General features: G+C 36.1%; 1 protein-coding gene across 1 annotated transcript in view; it reads right to left on the minus strand.

Moving 5' to 3' along the window:
• brinp1 (bone morphogenetic protein/retinoic acid inducible neural-specific 1) overlaps positions 1-20,480 on the minus strand; it is a 92,676-nt gene that overhangs the window by 8,818 nt on the left and 63,378 nt on the right. Inside the window, exons 5-6 of the mRNA XM_007569680.2 lie at positions 6,450-6,686; positions 2,619-2,841 (exon numbers count right to left, since the gene is read on the minus strand). Coding sequence (XP_007569742.1) covers positions 2,619-2,841; positions 6,450-6,686 — 460 coding nt within the window. The remainder of the gene's footprint in view (positions 1-2,618; positions 2,842-6,449; positions 6,687-20,480) is intronic.

The raw sequence follows: 20,480 nt of genomic DNA on the forward strand, positions 1-20,480 counted from the left end.
TCCTTTTTAAGGGTCAGATGTAAAAATGGGAAGATTTCAAATTACTTCTTTGCTGGGGTATGTAGCTAATGTGTATCAGGTCAGCTGTCTTACTAAAGACTATTTATTATTTATTTTGATCATGTTCTTCAATGTTAGAGGTTCATATTCATTTTCTTGATATTTGTGTGTTCCCACAAACTTCTAACAATAGTTTGCTGACACTTTTGGTATGTCTCCTGGCAGATCTGTTGTAACAGAGGCAGGTTTGTAGGTCTTCATATGCACACTCATCTCTGCCCACAGATTTTGAATGAGACTGAGATTTGGGCTTTATAATGGTAATAGCTAAGAAAACTTTCCACTTGTTGATATCTCATGATCCTGCCGCCTTCTGTGCTTCACAGCTGGATGGTGTTCCAAGGTTTGTAAGTTTTTCCCTTTTTCCTTCAAATGTAATGATTGCCTTTATGGACAAAAACATCAGGCCACAAGACATGTTTACAGAAACTACTTTTTCTTTTTTTTCTTTTTTTTTTGCATTTGTCAACTGTAATTCTGTCTCTATTATGTTCAATGATGGAGAAAATACTTATTTCCTTTTGAGTGTCTGTCATGGCTACTCATAATTAGCTCCAAAAAAAAAAAAAAAGAAAAGAATGTCAGAGTAGTTTCTGAGGAGGAGGTTCTCGACACACTTAAAATAAAAAGCACTAGCAGAGAGGTTTCTGGTTCAACTTATAAAAGTAACAGAAATATTCTCCAGGCTGACTTCATACAAAACTCAAATATAAACGTCATTTTGTGATACAAAAATTGTTGCAGTCGTCACTCACTGCAAAACAATCAGACCAAGCACAGCAGCTGTCTTTTCTTCTTAATCGCAGCAGGAGGTTGACCTGACTGGGAAGAGGCCCTAAGCAAAAAATAAATAAATACATAATAGCTCATCTACCATCTGTAATCATTAGCATCATTTTGGATCAATAATAACATCATTTAGCAAATAAGTAAGTTGTTAAATACTTAATAGGCTCCAACAGTGGCCTTCAGGTTTTTCTGTGTGTCTGGAAGGACCATTTCTGGTTTTAAGTGTTTTGCAACTTCATAGTGATTTTCTTTGGGATTGGTGTGCATTTAGTTCTATCCATCTTCTCTTCAACTCTGATCGTCTTGCACAAAAACATTCCTAAAGAATCCTATGGTCATCCTAAATATGTATTTCAACAATAATCCGTGCCACTCTCCTATTGTATAGGGATAATATTTGTCTTGTTAACAGGCTCCCTCACCTGAGCTTTGGAGCTTAGCTCCTCCTCCAGAGATACTTTGTCATTATCCTATCACGTCACATTGATTTGCTGTTCTGTGTTGCTCTGCCACATAAAGATAGACTAAAAATTATGGTTGCAACATGAAAATATAAAACAAAAGTCTAAAGGGTAAACATACCTTTACAAGACACTATGTGGGCTGATATGTACTGAATAAGCTTTGCTTACAATTACCTGTTACAGGCCGCAGAGGTAAGGCATGAGACTTGGAGCCTTTATTGGTAACAGAAGAGCACTTTATTTCAGTAAGAGAAGGGTAACGATGAGAGCTGATGTTTAATGATTTATGGCATGACTGACTGCCAAGCTAAACTCACAGCAGGTGAAAAAGCTTTTACACAGCTTTCTAGCATTGCATCTTTGAAACAGTCATAAAGGATCAAACACCTCTGTTCCAAAATGAACAATGAAAAATGAACATGGGGAGTTTGAGTTTGAGGGGAAATTGCATTGTGCACAACAACCGCAACTCCCCTGCAGAACATATATGAGACCTAAAATATACATGATGAAATCAAATAAATCCACCATCTGATGCAAAGCTGTTTCACACAGGCAAACAAATAAACAAGCTGCTCTTATTTCCTGTGCCATCAGGCACTCTCGATGTTTACTCCACGGAAGAGGAAGCACATACTGCAGTTCTTTGATAACACTTCAGAACAGACCCCATGCCAACTCTCACACAAATGTGGGTGTGATCCTTTCTGTCAGGGACAGAAGACAATGGCTGATTTTCAGGCCACTTAAATCAATATTTTACATATTCTTTCCCCATTTTTATGGTGACATAACTAATGCTGGACAGTTTTTTTTGCTGGCATTTCATCTGGCACTCCCCATTTTGTGTTTTTCCTTTTTTTTTTGAGTTGTGTTTTTTGATTTGTGAGAGCAGATTGGGGAAATTCCTGAAAGTTCCTGCAGCGTTGACACTGTGGCACATCAGCAGCAAGGCTCTTAAGCTGCAACTGCAGTACGTGGTGACAGATGTGTGCAATGACCTAACAAGAAAACTCCCACAGCTACATTTTCTTTTAAGACTGCTAAGTGAAATAACAAGAGTAAGCTACAGCGTTTTGTGCATGTGCAAGCCTCAGCACTAAATAGATTTGATATAAAGTAAAAGCACAGCACTGAAGAAAAATGTAATAGAAATTGCATATTTGATTACCGTCCTATATCGAGATACAAAAAATAAGTATCTCCAGCAATATTATTTTCTTTAAAAAAACAAAAAAATAAACAAACAACATAAACACCAAGTCTTTGGTTTAGTAAATCCCCATGGATATTATTTTTGCTCACCTCTCTCTTGGCATTTGGTGGCTGGGATTGTGAAGACAGCGGATGCTGAGGCTGAATAGCTTGCGGGCGGTGCGCTGGATTTTGAGCCGCTGGATCTCCAGGGAACTCTGAAGGAGTCTGTAACGGGCCTGCAGGTCCCAGTCGCTGCCCCACAAAAGATGCACACTGCTGATGGGCAAAAAATGAGTGGACGGGAGTCTCTTCAGGAATGACTTGAACTCATCTAGAGGACAGTGGAGGGACAAGATGGGACAAAACAAAACGTAACACAGGATAAAGACTGAAATTCAACAGAAGTAATTTGCAGCCAGACGAAGACAAATTTACTGACACAAAACATTTAACTATGACTATTCCTCATTACACAGTCTCTTACAGACAGGCCAGAGTCCTGAGTCCTCTCTTTTGCACTTTATTCTGTAGTATAACCCTAACATATTAAGCTTTAGGGACTGAGATGACATAGAATGAATTTATTGAACAGTTTTATTGTTGATTTAGCAGAATATTTTTAATATTTACACCTCAAATCTTTTTTATCTTACTGGTAGAGTTCACCAGACTATTATTTAATATGTCCTAGTATTTCATGATGACATGTACTCCCCATGGAGGAGAAACAAGGCCACAGTATTATGAACGCTTCACCAAACTGAACAGTGGGATAAGCTGTTTTGTTTTCAGATGGTCATTCTTTGTTTCATATCAAACCCACTTTAAGTGGAAAGCTCAATTTTAGTCTCACCTAACCAAAGCACTCAATCCAAGCAGAATTCATAAAACTCCACATATCCGTTTGTGATGGTAGGGCAGACTATGCTTTTGTTTTTTGTTTTTTTGTAGCATATTGTATGGTATATAGACAGCATTCAGTTGCTGTCGTGAAGACTTGGTAAACTCAAGGGTATAAATGCAGTTTAAAAAATGAATTAAAGGAGAAATGTGACTGAGTTATTTTTCACTGTATAAAAGTAGTAAAAAAAATACGATCCACATTTGAAGATCATTGTTTTCCTATTCTTTAAAAGTTGCCAATGATGTTTTCCTCTGCATCTTTGGTTTGAAAATTTAAGGCTGATTCTGTTGTTCAAGTGCAGAAAATAAGACTCTGGAAGTGGTAATCATCCTGTCCTCTCAGCTCCTGGGTACCTAGATTACTGCCCCCACATTTTCTTCAGCCAGTCTTAGTGATTGTCCAAGTGGCTATCACACAGCCTAGGATAAAATTTTCTTGTTTCTTCTTGAGACCACTGTTTTGTTTTGTTTTTGTTGATTTCTTAGCAACAATCGATTTAAGATGTTTCTTAAAATTTAACTAAAATTATTTTATGCCTGTTCGCATTGTGATATACTAAAGTTAAATGATTCAGCAAGGCTTTAATATGATCTAAAGGAATTTAATCTTGAGTAAATGGAAAGAAATAAATAAGATCCTAAATGTCGGCTCATCAAGATTGGGTTGAAGATGTTTGCTAAATACAACAATAAGAACTGTTCACATCCTGAAATGTTAAAATGAAATGTTTTTTTCAAATGTAATATTTTCTAAATAAATTTAATCTTGAATACTAAAAGCACATGTTAAAATAGCAATACATTAAATATTAGCTCAATAATGCCAGCAATATTTAATGAATCATTTAAAGAAGAGACAAAACACCAGAAACCTCAAACCATTACACTTTTACAGCTGAGGAGATGTAAAATTATAAACCTAAAACAAAACGTACGGAATGAATAAAAACGCAGTTTAGCACAAATGCAAACCACCAAAAGCTTTGGCACACTCAGAACATAGATCCACATTTTCAAGAAGTGCACCTGGAAAACATGCCGGCACTCTCCTAGACATGTCCTCAAGACATTTTAACAGTATTAACCAGAGTTAAGAGCTCTTTTTCAGTCACAGCTGGGAAATGTCAGGAATTCCTCCACCCTCCTCCCTGGCATGTCAGAACTCAGATTTCCCTTTTTCTTCAAAGGAGCCAGGATCCATCTCCTCCCCTGGTTTGAACTTGCCACAAACCTCCACCCAGCTTTCACAGATGACATAAACCGTCTTTAATTCTTTCCTAAACAAATCTGAGCGACACCAGCACCTAGCATTCAGAACTCTGTCAACATGAAAAAAAGAAGCGACATTATCATATTGTGCCCCAGTGGCAGATATGCAAACCCTTTTATACAAGCTTCAAAGACTTCAAGTATCATTTTCCTTTACAGAGCAACCAAATAGTCCACATGGTGGTTCTTATCCGAACCCACCCAGCACACCTTGTCGAAAGACTAGAACTCATAATTTAACTTTTCCCTCATTTCATATCAATTTGTTTGCTCACATCAGTTGCAAATATTTGAACTGAAAGTTTTTTTAACCAGCCAGATGCCACTTTTTAGCGGCAGCCACCAGTTTGCTGGAAACTCTGGCAAAGGCGTAGATAAAGCCTTGAAAAAAGCTCACATTGGAGTAGAAAAATATCACCCTGAAAATTTTAGAGGATGCCAATTTTTGAGTATATTTATTTAGTAGGGGGAAAAAAAAAATCATATTCACAAATGTTTGTTTTTCAAAAAATAGAAATCGTTTCAAACATCTTGGCACTTTCTACAATTCCCTTTGGTCAAAAGATTGTCAGTCTGTCTCTCTGTCTCTCTGTTGCATGCTTTGCAGTAGTTAACTAGTTTCATTGCTCTTCACATGAACATCTCACAAACCGAGATAGACTTTAGCTGTGATTACTGTGATAACCATTGCGCAACGTGTCATTGTGAGTGCAGTGTGTGTCTTTTTGTAATAACGGGGGAGACAATTCAACAAACACTAACAGCATGCAGCAATTTAGCATGCACTGTGAACTGGCACAGTATGCACAATGAACGTGTTGTCACTGGAGAAACTGGGCTACTCCCGTGAAGCAACGGTGGGGCGTCTGTCACATCTAATAATCCCCTTTTAAAATCATTGAGACGTTTAAAGCTGAAACAGAAATGTGAATATTGTTGTCAAGGTTATTGATTGTTTTTTTTGTTTTTTTATTTTAGTTGCCAAAAGCCCAATATATACTTTCATATACCACAAAATAATATTACACCATCTTCATCCCAAGCAGCTGCCAGAACATTAGTGAGCCTCAGACCACACAGCTAGCCAGAGCAGCAGCAGCAGCAGCTGTCCTCACAGCCAGGGAGTTTACACTGTCAAAGCTCTTGCCTTCTGATAGGATTACCAAGCAATGGATGTGTCATGTCCAGTGTGAGATCATCTTCTTTCTGAACCTAAAGAACATATCCCTAGAGAGGCAGTGTTGAAACAACTGACTATTGATTCCCAGAAATGTAATCAATGTCACTACAATGCAATGCAAATTAATTTCTACAACTCTACATCTTTTGTCTTTGCTGTACTCATTCATTTCACTTTGTTGAACATTAACATGTATGTATATGTGTCTCAAGGAGTTTACACTAGGAACCCCTTCAATTCACACTGATATTTAACTTATTAATCAGAGTGAGACATAGGTGCTGCCTTGGAGCAGCAATGCTCTAAAAACTAATATTTACATTCTTTCCACAATGTCCAAATTTGACATGTATTTTCATCACTTTTTGTTGAAAACAGAAGCCTCTACAGGATAACCCTTTTTCTGCATCTTTTGCATCTTATGTGCATGTTTTTATTTTTTTCCATACTTAAAAAGCTCTCACAAAATAAAAAAATAAAAAAATAAATAAAAATGCCTGTAAAAGGAATAACAAACAAACTTCAAGTCTTTTGATAATCACAGAGGGGAGCCAGGTTAAACTATTTTGTAGGAGTTTTCAGCTTACCAGAGTTTTCAAAATCTTTATAAGAGGCTGCCCAGGACTCAGACATCACCAGCAGGGTGTTTTCCATGATCTGGATGTCAGTGATGGGACAGTTGCACTGGGGATAGTCATCAGCACACTGACAGATGCACTGGTTGTTGTGGCACACATATTCACCCTCTCCGTTGCACATGATGTAGCTCAGAGCTGACTGGACAAATTTCTCTTGCAGGTATTCTGGGAATATGACCTGAAGGCCTGAAACAAACAAAAAAAAAAGTGAAGTTTTGCTTAAAAAAAGTGACAAACCCCATTTTTCTTTCTTTTTTTAACAATATACTAGATACATGATTGAGAAAAACTTTGTTTAACTTTCTTCATGTAATATAGAGTCAAAAAAACAGAAAATGAGAAATTGTATGTAAATATTTCCTGATGATTTCCCATAAATCTTCAGGAAACTGATGATTTATGGGAAATCATAAATCATCAGTTCATTGAATGATGAATAATTAATGGGGAATCAATATGTCATCAGGTCATGTTAATATTTTGTGTAATATGTGTAAGCAAATTTTTCTACAAAGGATAGCAGCATTTATACACAGGAAACAAGTTAGTTTGGTAGTCAGGGTTTAAAAGATCTGAGGTCCTTACCAGGTCTTCTCGTGACCCATAAAAGTTATCAGTGTTTTATATAAACTGTAAACACCCAACTGAACCGCAAGGGTCCTTCAGAAGTTATAACATCATTATAACATCATTAAATAGGAACTAAAATGAAATGAAATGAGGGTGTGATGGAAAAGTAACGTACCCCATCCTGACGAAGCAGAACATAGGGCATTTTACACCTTATACCAAAAAAAAACAAAAAAAAAAACATAGGTACCATAAAATATGAGGTTGTGTCAAAACAACAGAAATACTCCAGACATCACTGCACAAAATCCTCCCCAAAATGTGGTTTATATATTCATGTTTAGACCTACAAAGCACATTTTTAGCATGCAAAACTACAAAACTTTAAGATGGGACAAGCACATTCTTTATATAGAAAATACATTTTGAGTTTTATTGAAGTAATACAAAAAAAGAAACAGTTTCATGCAATTTAAATATTGGGATTATGCCCAATTTCTTCACAAATTGGCCTGTTTTGAAATGAATAATCTTGAGCATAATTTGATGGTTGAAGTTCTGATTTCCCCAGATCTGGGGCAACTCCTGTAGTTGCCATCCCTCCTTTCACGTCTATGTTTTAAGCAGTCAATGTTATTTTTTCTGAAGTATGCGCCTTCAAAGAATTCATCTCTTTTCTTTGAGCTGTTTATGGCGAGTCACATATAATGTTACAAGGAATGGGAAAGCCTGATGCTGGGCTTTGACATATTTAGCTGATATTTATGTAATAGCCTCATTTGTGATTTAAAGGTTCATTTAAAGTTTCAGAGTTCAAGCTGCTCATTCTTCAGTATCAATGACAAACTTTTAATAATTCTTAAGACTCCCAGCCAATCCATATCCCTTTGGGGATCTCACCGAATTAAAGCTTGGACATCTTACAGTTCAGGCTTTCACTTCAGTTCAGACCGGGAAAAATAAATCCCTTACTCTACAAGCCACTGGATTGGAAAAGAACTAAATAGATTTTTCCTTCTCATATGAAACAACATCTTGGCGAGACCGTATTTTCTTAATAGCTTTTCCTTGAAGACAAACTGTGCTTCAGTACAAAACATATGCAACCAAGAACTAGGACACAACATGTTATTGAATGATGAATAATTACATTATTCCTCCTGCTCACATTTTATTTTCACCTTCGGGTGAAAGGCGGAATCCACTTATGCAAAGTCAACTTAATGTGGCTGAAATGAAAGGAAAAGTAAGCATATAATTTCATATTGTACACATGAATCATTTTCAGGGTGTTGTCAAGGAGTCAAATGGTATCTCATTATGCATTTGCATGCAGCAATTAATCCTCCTTATTTTCACCCACAAACAAACGCTGAACATTTCAGTGGGTAATTCAGAAACAGATGAAAGCCTTAATGGTTTGGGTCTGAAACAGAACACTTCAATAGTCATCATCATGATGACAGCCTCTTAAGAGAAGTAACACATAGTGCATTTTTGTTTGTTCATGGAAAAAAAAAAAAAAGTTTTGTATTTATTCTCAAAGCTCGGAGTTTAGACGGTCTTTATTTAAATCTGTTTATATGATCAAATCAGAGACTACTCAAAGGAATTCTTCCACTTGCAGCTATTCAAACACAGCCCCTACGCCTTGCACTAAAAGTCTTCTTACAATGCATACCTCTTTTTTTTTTTATAAAAAAAGAGGTATGCATTGCATAATGAGGTGTGGGGATCTCTTCTATCCCCCACACCTCATCAGAAGCCCTGCCCATCAGTGATGAAGGGAACAGAAGGAAGCAGGGATGGAGCAAGTAAAGAGGATGGATAGATCATGTCTGACCACAAAAGAGTTTGGTTGCCCAGGGCTTTTTCTCCATCAGGCTTGTCTGGATCCAATATTCATTTAGCTTGATGTATTCCTGGGCTTGAAACTTTAATGTGATTTGTGGGAAAATCCAGATGGCAAGTTCACGGATCAACGCTGCTCCCTGACAGTGCTGGTGCCAGCGGCCGCCTGCACAATAACACCAATTGCCTCAGTGCTCCCCCAACGCCACGATCGCTCCCACCACGAGACCCTCCCCCCATTTCCTTATCTGTATAACTACACTGCATACCCCAGCTCTACCAATACATACACATACTTTATTTTTATTTTATATTGGTGTGTCAGTGCTGAAGAACTGAAGAAGAAACCATTTGAGAGGCTGACATTCAGCTCAACTCTATTGGTCTTGCAATCTCTTGTATTTCACTCTCCTTTGCTCTCTGTGTTTCTGTCCATTCTCTTCCTTTGCGTCTCTTGTTGCTTCTTACTCCGTCTTTGTACACATCTTCTACTGTCTTACTTCATTACACTCACTGCTACTCCTACCACACACATCCATGTGCCCTCTGACTTCCCCCATCATCCTTTGGCTCCCATTCACTCCATCACTCACTCTCTTCATTCCCGTTTCTTCACCTCTTCTGCTCTCCCCTACATTTTCTCCTGCTGAGTGCGCATTCAGATATCAGAAAATTCATGCCCTGCGTTGCCCTGTCTGCTACTATGCAGAAATGATGTCACGTAATAAACGTAAATCTATCAACATTTGTTAGAGCATTGTCAAAATGAGCAAAAGTATGGGAGCCCGCAGACTACAAATAAAGAGAGAAACCAATCAGATATAAAAAAACATTTGTCTTGTGACTTAGCAAGCTTTTCTAGGTTAGCGCAATAACATGTGACAAAATTGAAAATGATTGAACCATAAAGCTAGTTTATTGGATTATGAGTCAGGCATGTGTTGGGGGAAGCACTAGATACTGGAGTATAGGTGTTACACTTACCATCATTTAAGGGGAGATGATGAAATGAAAGGTACATATTGCAGCAGCTTTGCTGCTATTTGATAACCTCTAACTTCATGCTCTGTCAGTGCAAATAATTCTCTTCAATACAGATGCCTAGCTTGCTCTAAATAAATAGCGCTGCAAAACGGCACATAATCATATTGCATATAAGCTGATAGATTTCGCTTCTCATATTTTGATGGATATGGACCCACAAACGTTCTATGAATGCTAAAAGCGAATAGTGACTTTGCCTTTTCATTATGTCTCTTTCATGTGTGCTTTTTCATCTTTTTTTTTTTTTTTTACATAGTGACAGATAGGGAGTGTAGGCCACAACTGAGGCTTGTAACTGCTTTGGCAAGCATTTGCCTACTTACTGGAATACCATGCTCCGCCTCATAAGTTACAGTTTCATTAAAGATTAATTGACCATTGTGTAGCTGCAATTTCACAAAATAATCATTACTTAATCCACTGGTGCAATAAAGTGCGTTACCTCAATGGGGGCATTAAATTACCACAGGAGGTTATTGTTGCAGCTATAATACCATTCCAAAAAGCTTTGGACAAAAGAGACTCCTATGTTCACGGTTGCACAGGCTTTCTTGTTGATAATACATCCTTGATGTGGAAGGGGAACATAATTTAAAATGTTGCTGCATTTGCCAGTTTTCACATGCAGACTCCTTGTCTTTACGTATGAGGTAGAAATGCAGCTGAAGAAGCTATTTATCCACTTTTCTTTTATTTTTTTGTATAGAGTGTGAGGTGTGTGTATTGGGCCAGACAGAGGATAACATGTTCCACTGGAGCTGTTCTGAGCTCTCAGAATATGTTAGCATTTTTTAAAGTTCAGAATGAGCTGTACTTAGCATTCAAACAGATAATGTGTGGTGTGTCAGTGCAGAGTAGATTATCGTAGATTATCATAAGTGCTCTAAGCACTCGAGTAAGCAGAAGCTTGTGTTGTCAAAGAGGACTGTTGACTCACAATTTTGTAATAGTTTTATTTGGAAAATTCCTGCGGAACAGGAAGTTTTATTGTTGGAATAATGCTTTCTGTTTCTTTTTGTAAAATGTCCCGCTTAGTTTTAGGATTTTTATAGAATCCTTGTGCTCAGAAAAGGAATGTATTTGAGGGAGCCGGAAAACACAAACAGATGCACACAGCATCTTGCAAAACTATTCACACCCTTGTTTTCACATTTTGTTTGTTGCATTCAATTGTGGTTTATGTGATAAAACACATTAATGCAAAGCGAAAGGAACATTCATAATTTATGTAGATCTTATTTTTATATGTATGCAAAAAATAAAGTGAAATGCGTGGCTTGTAGGGTTTTTTTTTCATATCAGTCTCCCTGATTTTACTTTTTGTTGCAGTAATAACAGCAAACATAAATATGTGCTTGATCTAAACCAGAGATGTTTTAAGTGCAGTCTGCCATTCGGAGCCATCGGAATAATTTTGTGTTGCCCTTGACTGCAGCTTAAAAATGGTACAAATTGGCCACCCAGCAAAGGTAGTTGATGTAGATGGAAACATTTTGTGATTATTATTATTATTATTATTATTATTATTTTTTTTTTTTTGGGGGGGGGATGACAATTTTATGATGCATTTCTATGATCTTAAAAATATGGATAGTTTTTCCAACTATTTTGAAAAGAAAAAAGTCTCAAGCTACATGTTCTCTTTGATTCCAGGCAAAAACACAACAATGGCTTTGTCCTGCCAGGAGGTGGCAATAACATTGGCATCAACTCCATCAAAATTCAACAAATGGAAAATCTTGAGAAACTAAATCACATGCTTTCTCAGACAGTTTACTTTTATTCCAGTCATTAATTGCGTAAGTCTGAAAAGTGTTTCAGGTGTGTTTTCTTTTTCATTGAAATTTAAGTGTGTGCTGTCAAAAGGCACAAATAAAGCGAAAAATATCAGTAATGTGAAATACCAATATTATTGCAGATGAAAACACTGATCTAGCTAATATTCACCTACTGTAGGACACACATTCTTCTTTTGCCGTCTACTTATCCATTTTGCTCATGTCTAAGCACATACAGCAACATACAGTGTCATTGATACAAAGACAAGACAACAATAAACTGAAAAGGCCCCAAAAGATAAATCTGCTTTAGACTGGAGAACACTTAAAATATTATATAAATGCCTGCCAGTTTGGAAGCAAACTAAAACAAATTAGGCATGGTTTAAAACCTTTGCACCATAATTCAGCTTTTGTCTTGATGAAACTGAGCTTATATATTTTTATCTTCCAGGTGTAGCAATCACAGTAAGAGCATCAATTACCTAGGAAATCATCTTGGCATTCGGTTTGCTGTGTTTGCCGTATAAAAAACAAAATGCTGAAATTGCATGTTGGAACAAATGTGATTGTGAAGGGCAGGAGAAGTAGAGAGGTAAACGAGACCTCCATGGCGCTGAATTATTACCTGATATTTTGCACCCTGAAAACCAAGATATACATGTTGAGTTAGAGAAAAATAAGTGAATGATTACTTTTATTCCTCTTTACAAAATGTGGTCCCCCGCTATGCGGCAAATCAAATTTTTGCACTTCTAAACAATAATGCAGGTCTCAAGATGCGTGCAGTAATGTTAAATTCACAAATTGCAGCTTCACTCAGTATTAGCTGTATTGAAAAACAATGCTTTGGTGTATAGTGGGGAATGTGATTGCCTTTGGCTGCTCATTCAGTGTTCAAGCTGTTCCGTCATGTGTTGCCATGTGTCCCCTCACAGCAGTAGCGGTAGACCTCGACTGGCAAGATTATTGTACTTGTCTCACAATAGGCACACAGACTGAAACCATGCACCCACATGCACACACGTAGATCCACAGCCTCCGTGAGCTATTGCAGAAATCACATGTTTTACAAGAAGCCCAGAGAGTGGGGGAGGAGAGACATATGACAGGCTCTGACATTTCCATTTGAGCTAGAACAGACACAACTGTCCTCAAAGTGTCACTGTGTGCTTTATGCACATCTCAGATCAAAAGCCCAGAGTTATCACAGAGAAGATATCACATATCCCTAAACGCAGTATTAGTGTTTATCTTCACGCTTTGATCAGAATGGACAAAACTTAATTCTAAGCAAAGTCTTGCACATTAACTTAAATAGATGCGACTGCAGTTTAAACTATATTGTAACCTGATTGTGAGATCCTTTAAAAATACAAGTTTTAATTCCACCAGGATATGCAATAAAGTGCTAATGAAAGCCACTCAACATTAAAAATAAGGATTACTAAATTTCTAATTTAAAATTTGGAAATAAAAATTTACGTTTGATACAGGAAATTAAAGGCCATCTGAAGAAATCACAGGATGCAGCAAACGGAGGAGGGGAAAAAAAATGTGTGATTTATGATCAAGCTTGTCCAAGACTAAGTTAAATAAAGAAATATGTTCTCATGTTTTCAACAGGGGTTTATAATATATTAGAGATTTTTTTTTCAAAAAATAATGAGCTGAAAACTCTATATGCTTCCCAAATATAAGGAGAAAAGTATTAACCCTTGGAACTCCCCCGGAAAAAAAAAAAAAAAAAGATATCTAAAGATCAGATATTTTTTTTTTATTTTTCGGTGTCAAACTTTCATCATATTAGCTAAATACACTTAATTTCAATACTTAGAATTCTTCTTAATTAGGAACTTTTTCTGATGTCACAAATCATGGTCACTTTACTTTAAATTGATCATAAAGGCATTTTTTTTCTAAATACAAAATTATTTTTTTTGCAAAGCTATCTAAATAAATAAACCCCATGTGAAATGTGCATATTTATAGGACAGTCAAAAAATATATATTAATAATAAACTAATTTATAAATGTAAGACAATGTTGCTGATGCTGTGCATGTTGAAAATCCTGGATAGGCACAAAATATGTAGCCTAAAGGTAAACATGTTTCTATAAACTGAATGCTTGTCATTTCAAAGTGTCTAAATCTACAAAAAAAAAAAAAAAAAAAAAAAAAAAAAAAAAACCTAAAATCCTTTTAGTTTAATTGTTTGATAAGCTTTCAAATAAGTTTATCAAGAGAGAGAACACTTTAGGAAAGAGCCAAAGCAAAAACAAAAAACATGGACGTTGATAAAATGCCTGGGCTTATTTTTCTTTTTTCCTCATCCAATATTTGCTCTTCATGTTATGCATCAAATATTTTGTCATCAGTAAATAATTCCCTGCTAACCAAAAGCTTTTTGTTTACTGATACTCCCATCTGCACATCAAATCCTCAACAAGTCCATCACAGAAACACCCAATTGATTTGTCTGTTTGTTTTACTTTCCCAAACTGTTTACAGCATTTTTCACTCTGAAAAAGGGACATGCATTGAGGAACATAGCAATGAGTATCCAATTCATCACTCTCTGCATGACTCGCCAGGGCCAGTTTAATTTATTTTCACTTTCCCACTTTGAAAACTGTTGGCTCAGGCTATTCTAACATATTCATAAATCTTCCAAGATAGGCTCATGGCTCTTCCAAGATAGGCTCTTGAGGAGACTGGAAAAAGAGAAAAGAGAAAAGCAGGCGTCGGAGATTGAAAGAGGCAAATTAGTTTGCTTTTGTTTTGGTGCTAATTTATGACAGCCACACTGGGGATGATAGGGTCCTCACAGGGTAATGGCTTGTGGAGGTTCTGGGGCCTTTTATCTTTCCGTGGTGGAGCTAATATATGTAACCAATTTGCAAATAATCACCTCCAGTACTCAGTTTGTCTGTTGCTTCTGGAAAAAAAAAGTAAAGAAATATGTTTTAATATTCTGATTTAAAATACCTCAATTTCAAAAGTAACAGCTAAAATGTATTTCCCTACAAATGCTACAAACATACACCTCAGGGGTCAGGAAAATATAAAAATTAAACTCCTTTTGTTTTTAATCCCTAAAAAAATAAATAAAAAAATAAAAAAATAGGCTTTTACAAAGAGTTTTACAAGCCCATGAAAATCCCGACCATTTAACCGTGTGCTAATACCCTCTCTCAACTCATTCTCAGTCCTCGATAAGCTATTTTTACTTGTCGGTCTCAGTGGAGACTGAAAGTGAGAATCCAGCCAAATGCAATATCATCAGGTTTCTAAGCTTTAGCCTGGAGAAAGGACAAACAAATAAAGAACAAATTAATGCGGGAGACTAAAAGTTTATCTAATTCCCAACAGCTGTAAAGCTAAATTGTGCAGATCTTTCATGTGGATCAAACGAAGCAGAATAAACAAGCTAGAAAAAAACAAAACAAAACAGAATACAATCATCTACATGATTAATTCAAGGAAATTGGTTGCTATCCATTTAAGTTAAATATGTGGGGAAGTTTTGGACTTGCAAAATAATTAATGAACAATGGAATTTTAAACCATATAACATCCCAGACAACAAGGACAACATGACGGTACTCCAAAATGGCATTACATACTGAACATCCAAAACTGAAAATATGCATTAGTAGGATTTACAGGAACTTGCAAAAGTATTCACACCCCTTGAACTGTTCTGAATTTTGTCATATTGGAACCATACATTTTTGTCAGTGTTATATTAATTTCATGTAATTGTATGTAATTTTTTTATGACGTAATACATCAAGAGAAATTGGTATATAATTGTGAAATGGAAGGAAAATGCTACATTACTTTACATTATTATCTGTAAAAAAAATCAAGTCAGGTTGGATGGTGTGTTACTTAACAGCAAGCTTCAAACTTCAAGCCTAACCACAGTTTCTCTGTTGGATTTTGGTCTGAATTTGAGTTATTTCAATACACTAAGCTTTGATCGAAAACGCTTCATTTTAGCTCAGCATATGTTTGGGTTCAGTGTTCTGACAAGAGATAAACCCTGATTACAAATCTTAGACTCTTCTAGGTTTCTTCTTATTGCCCTGTATTTATTTCAATCAGTCCTATAAACTCTGAACTTCTCTGTTCTTGCGAAAGAAAATCATCACCAAGACATTTTACGGCAACCATCATGTGTCACCATGGGGGTTGTTTGTTCCTGGTAATTTGGAGTGCTGGGTTTCCTCTGCACAGCATTTTGCCCCCATTTGACCAAAGCATTTTCTTACGCATGTATTCTGTGTCTCCCATATGGTTTGTGGTAACCCTTAAATTGGACTCTTTTATGGCTTTCTTTCAGCAATGGCTTTCTTCTTGCCGCTCTTTCATAAAAGAAAGATTTGTGGAGTGCATGACTAACAGATTCTCCTGGCTGAGCTGTTGATCTTTGCAGCTCCTCCAGACTTCCCACAAGCCTCTTGACTGCTCAGCTAGCCTCTCTGATTAATGCTTTCCTTCCCCAACAGATCAGCTTAGGTGGACGGCTAGGTCTTGGAGTGTTTGCAATTCTGGTGAACAGTTTCGTTTACCAAGTGATGGATTGCACAGTACTTTGTGAGATGTTCAAAACCACAAACTTCTTCTTTAAAAAAAACCCTGATAAATACCTTATGAACTGACCTGTCTGTTGTCTTCCTTAGTGTTCACAATGCTGTTTGTTTATTAATGTGTTGTTTAGAAAGGTCTTACTCTAACATCTGCTTTTGTACCTAGATTAAATTACATAGATATAGATTATTCTTACTAATTATGTTTTCTCTGGAGGCAATTAGCTGCACTGTATTATATTGAGGAGGAATGATAATAAACGGGGGTTTAGTACTATGCATGCTAGAGTTTTTGGAAAACCCTATATTATATTTCTTCCATTTCACTATGTGCCACTTTGTGTTGATCCTTCATAAAAACAAAAATAAATTTAAAAAAATCTAACAAATGGAAGCTTGTGGTTAGAAGATGAAGAAATATGACAAAAGTATGGGGACAGTAGATATTTTCCAAGCTTTAATGCATTAATAGATAAAATATTGCTAAATCTTACAACAGTGTTTGTGACGCTGTCAAGGACAAAAAAATGGGAGTAGGGAGATGAGTGATAAATAGTGGTAAATAGCACAAGGAATATTTGCCAAACATTTTACATACCAAAGCCATGTGACCAAGGAGCAATATCTGATTTTAGGCTATGTGGCTGTTCACTTGATGCCGGAAACCACTACAAAATTCTAAACTAAATCTAGTGCGGTAAAGTGGAATATATGTTTTTACTGAGCAGTATGTGTATTTTTTGCTTTTATTGTGGTGTCAGAGTTTAGCATGTATTTTCACTGTTTGCAGTGTATTTAATTATGGTGACAGCGTTGTTTAGGGCACATTTTCCTAGACAAATTTCCCCTATGGGTGGAACAAAGTATACATTTATCATCTGCACCTATCTACGTAAAAGCAAAGAGAATATCTAGGTAGCGTCAGATTCACTGTGTTATCTGCGTCTCGCAGTACCACCAACTCACAAAATCAAAACCACAGGAGTGAGAACAAAGGAAACACTTTCTCCTTTCATAAAACTTGTGTATGTGGGAGAGAGCATAGTCAAATATCTAAGGCAACCACATTCAGAAAGTTGCTCATTTCTTGCCTTTTAATTCAAAGTCCTGTCTGTGGTATTTCCACACCAAATTCCATCACAGTGAGGATAGGAAAGCTTGATCATAGTGAGCATTACAGGAAATACTTCACAGCATAGTTCTAGAGTCTTATGTGGGTATATCAGTGAACAAACTGCAGCAAAAAAGATAATAAAAAAAAATATATATAATGACAATAATAATAAATCAAACCAGCAAAGGGAAACACCATGATTAAATGTTTAATTACTGGAACAAATCTAGGGGTGTTTTCTATTACTGCATCCTTGTTGCAACTCATGTGATTTTAACATACCAATAAGATCCTCCTATATAACTGAGCAATTAAAAAGACTAGATTTATTATATTTCAAGTTTTCATTTTTTGCAATTCATAAAGAATGTGCATCAGTGTTAAACTGAAAAAAAAAACAATTAAATTATGTGAATTAAAGTAACAAGAGAATGCTGCTGCAAAAGCTTTAAGCAGATAAAATAGTCTGAGATGTGTCACCATGGAAACTTCATGTGATTATGATTAAAAGTGTGGCTCTAAGCACTGACAAGAAAAAATGCATCAGTACCTGATTCAGCACACCCAAATGGCCAAAATACTTTTGTGTCTGCCAACTTTAAGTCAGAGTGTGGTCTATACATCAAGCAACCGACTGGTTGGAACGCAGCCTGTTCTCACTTCCTGTTTTGCAGTCTCTCACCAGTGTAAGCGGAGGAGCTCGACTGCTGTTCAAAAGGCTTTAAAAATCTTAAATCAGTCAGGAAACTGTCAAACTTGGTCTAAAAAGCATCTATGAATCTCATAGTCTCATTTCTTAGCAAAGTGCTGGAGGCAAAAACCAACATCAGGGTGAAAAGAATCAGAAACTCTCCTCAGTCAGAGTGGCAAGTTTTCACTCTGGTTGTCATAGACTTAAATGGTAGGAGAAGAGAAGCAAAGAAAACAAAAACAAGAGAATAGAGAAGAAAGGGAAGAAATATAATGATCAGTCACAACGGAACTTATTAGGGACTAACCGTGCCTCGAGGATTCCTCAAGCAGAAAAAGAAAACTGCATAAAATAAATATTATTCTTCAATAGCTGTTTCATAAAGTTGAATGCAAAAGGAGACTTTTTTTTTCCTTACCATTAACCTGAACAATGAGGTCAAACAAGCATATTTTTAAAGACCAGAATGGTTATGAATAAAACAAGGACATTGGTTATGAATATTAAGGTCATTTAATTTCATTATTTACTCTAACCTGCAAATTTCAGTAGCCTTTTACTGCATATTTCAGCAACACTCATAACCAAACTCATACTGTGATGCTTTCTGGTGAACATTTTAGGGAGGAGTGGGACAAACTTGAACATTTAGTTCTGCAGTGCAAAACTGCTTTCTAAAATTATAATAACTATCATAGTAACTCCACACAAATCTGTTAAAGAATGAATGTGGATAGATGAGAGCATAGAGGTCAGAGGACAAGGTAGCAATTTTATAGCTCGATTACATCTTTTCAGAAATTGAAAAAGGTAACATGTTTCAAGTAGATTAGTTAAAATATATATTTTATTGAAATAAAAAGTAGCTGAAGACCTCTGTCTGAATTTTAAATTTGTCCCACAGTTAAGGACTTGTAATTAATCATTTGGGGATGATCAATTCTATACATCATCGGTGAGCGGCCCTAAACAGTTAAATATGTTGTCTTGTATTATCAGACAGTAAGTAAATCCTCAACGGTGCAGACAGTGTCTCTATAGTAAGACATTAATTAATGCTATTATTGGGTTCATTGTTGTAATTTCTGAGTAGCATTAGCATTGATTCAGTAGCACTGGGACTGGAACAGATTTGAATACGACTTTGCAGAATTGCGACAGTCATCCCACAAAATATTTTGACATGGTTAAAAAATAAAAATAAAAAAATCCATTGCTTCCTGGCTTAGTAAGTGATCAATATAAGTATGCTGCAGTGAGAAATGTGTAAGAAGGACATTTTTGATTTGTGTTTACAACATATTTCCTCTGTATTGAAATTAAAAGGCAGATATCCAATGTTGCAATAGCAGTATTAGAAGCTGTTAGTTTTAAGAGCTCATGTTCATGCATGAAAGATTTGACTATGCCAAGCCACAAGTTGAAACAAATGCATGCATTTGGTAGGTAACAAATACATTTTCACTATATGAAGTGAACTTTTTTTATATAATAAGTGCAATTATTAAATATCAAAACATAGAACATAATTTTGGTGCTATAAATATGGGTATATTCAGTGGATGTTTCTTAATCTTTCTCCATGTTTCCCTCTTCTCATCATTACTGTTTTCTTTTTACTGCTACTGTAATATATATATATATATATATAAAACATATTTGGCAAATATGACACATTTAGTCATCCATATAAAAACACATTTTCACATTAGAAATTGCTGCTGGTGATCTGTGATCATCCACACTGGCCAGATGCGGCTCCTCCCTACAGTTTAAATGCCAAAAGTTAGCATTTTAGCTAATTGTCTGGTAAAAGGTCAATAGGCATTTGTAAATGAGACACATGGCGGGTGTTCATTAGAAGTGCTGAGAGCTGCTAGAGCTTATTAGAGTAGCACAGGGCCCAGCCATTTCCGTCTCTCTCAAGGGAAAGTCTATAAAGTCCATTTATGCTCTGTAGTCAAAGAGGACAATGCTGTCAAAGCTGTTATTTCTTGGCATTGGCTATAAAGACCAGTCAAAGGCCACAATAAACCTGTTAGTGTTTTTGTATGAATGAAATGTAGTCAAGATGGGGCCACAGTGAAGTCCAGAGGTAGTTCCAAATTTTTAAGTATTATCTTATTTTCTTTTTTTTTTTTTAAAGCTTACTTTGTTCAGTGCAAAACATTAAAACACTATCCTGTCAATGTATCTTTTGAATGGAACAATTGACTTTTTTATCTTGAGCCAATTTCTTCTCTGCTATTCATCAGTTTAAGTGAAGGCAGTGAAAAGAGTCTCAGTAAATGTAACATTGGACCCAATGTTTTCAAGAATGCTTTGTGCGATATAAA

Source organism: Poecilia formosa, unplaced genomic scaffold (assembly GCF_000485575.1).
Source record: "Poecilia formosa unplaced genomic scaffold, Poecilia_formosa-5.1.2 Scaffold6, whole genome shotgun sequence".
In the NCBI taxonomy this organism is placed as follows: Eukaryota; Metazoa; Chordata; class Actinopteri; order Cyprinodontiformes; family Poeciliidae; genus Poecilia; species Poecilia formosa.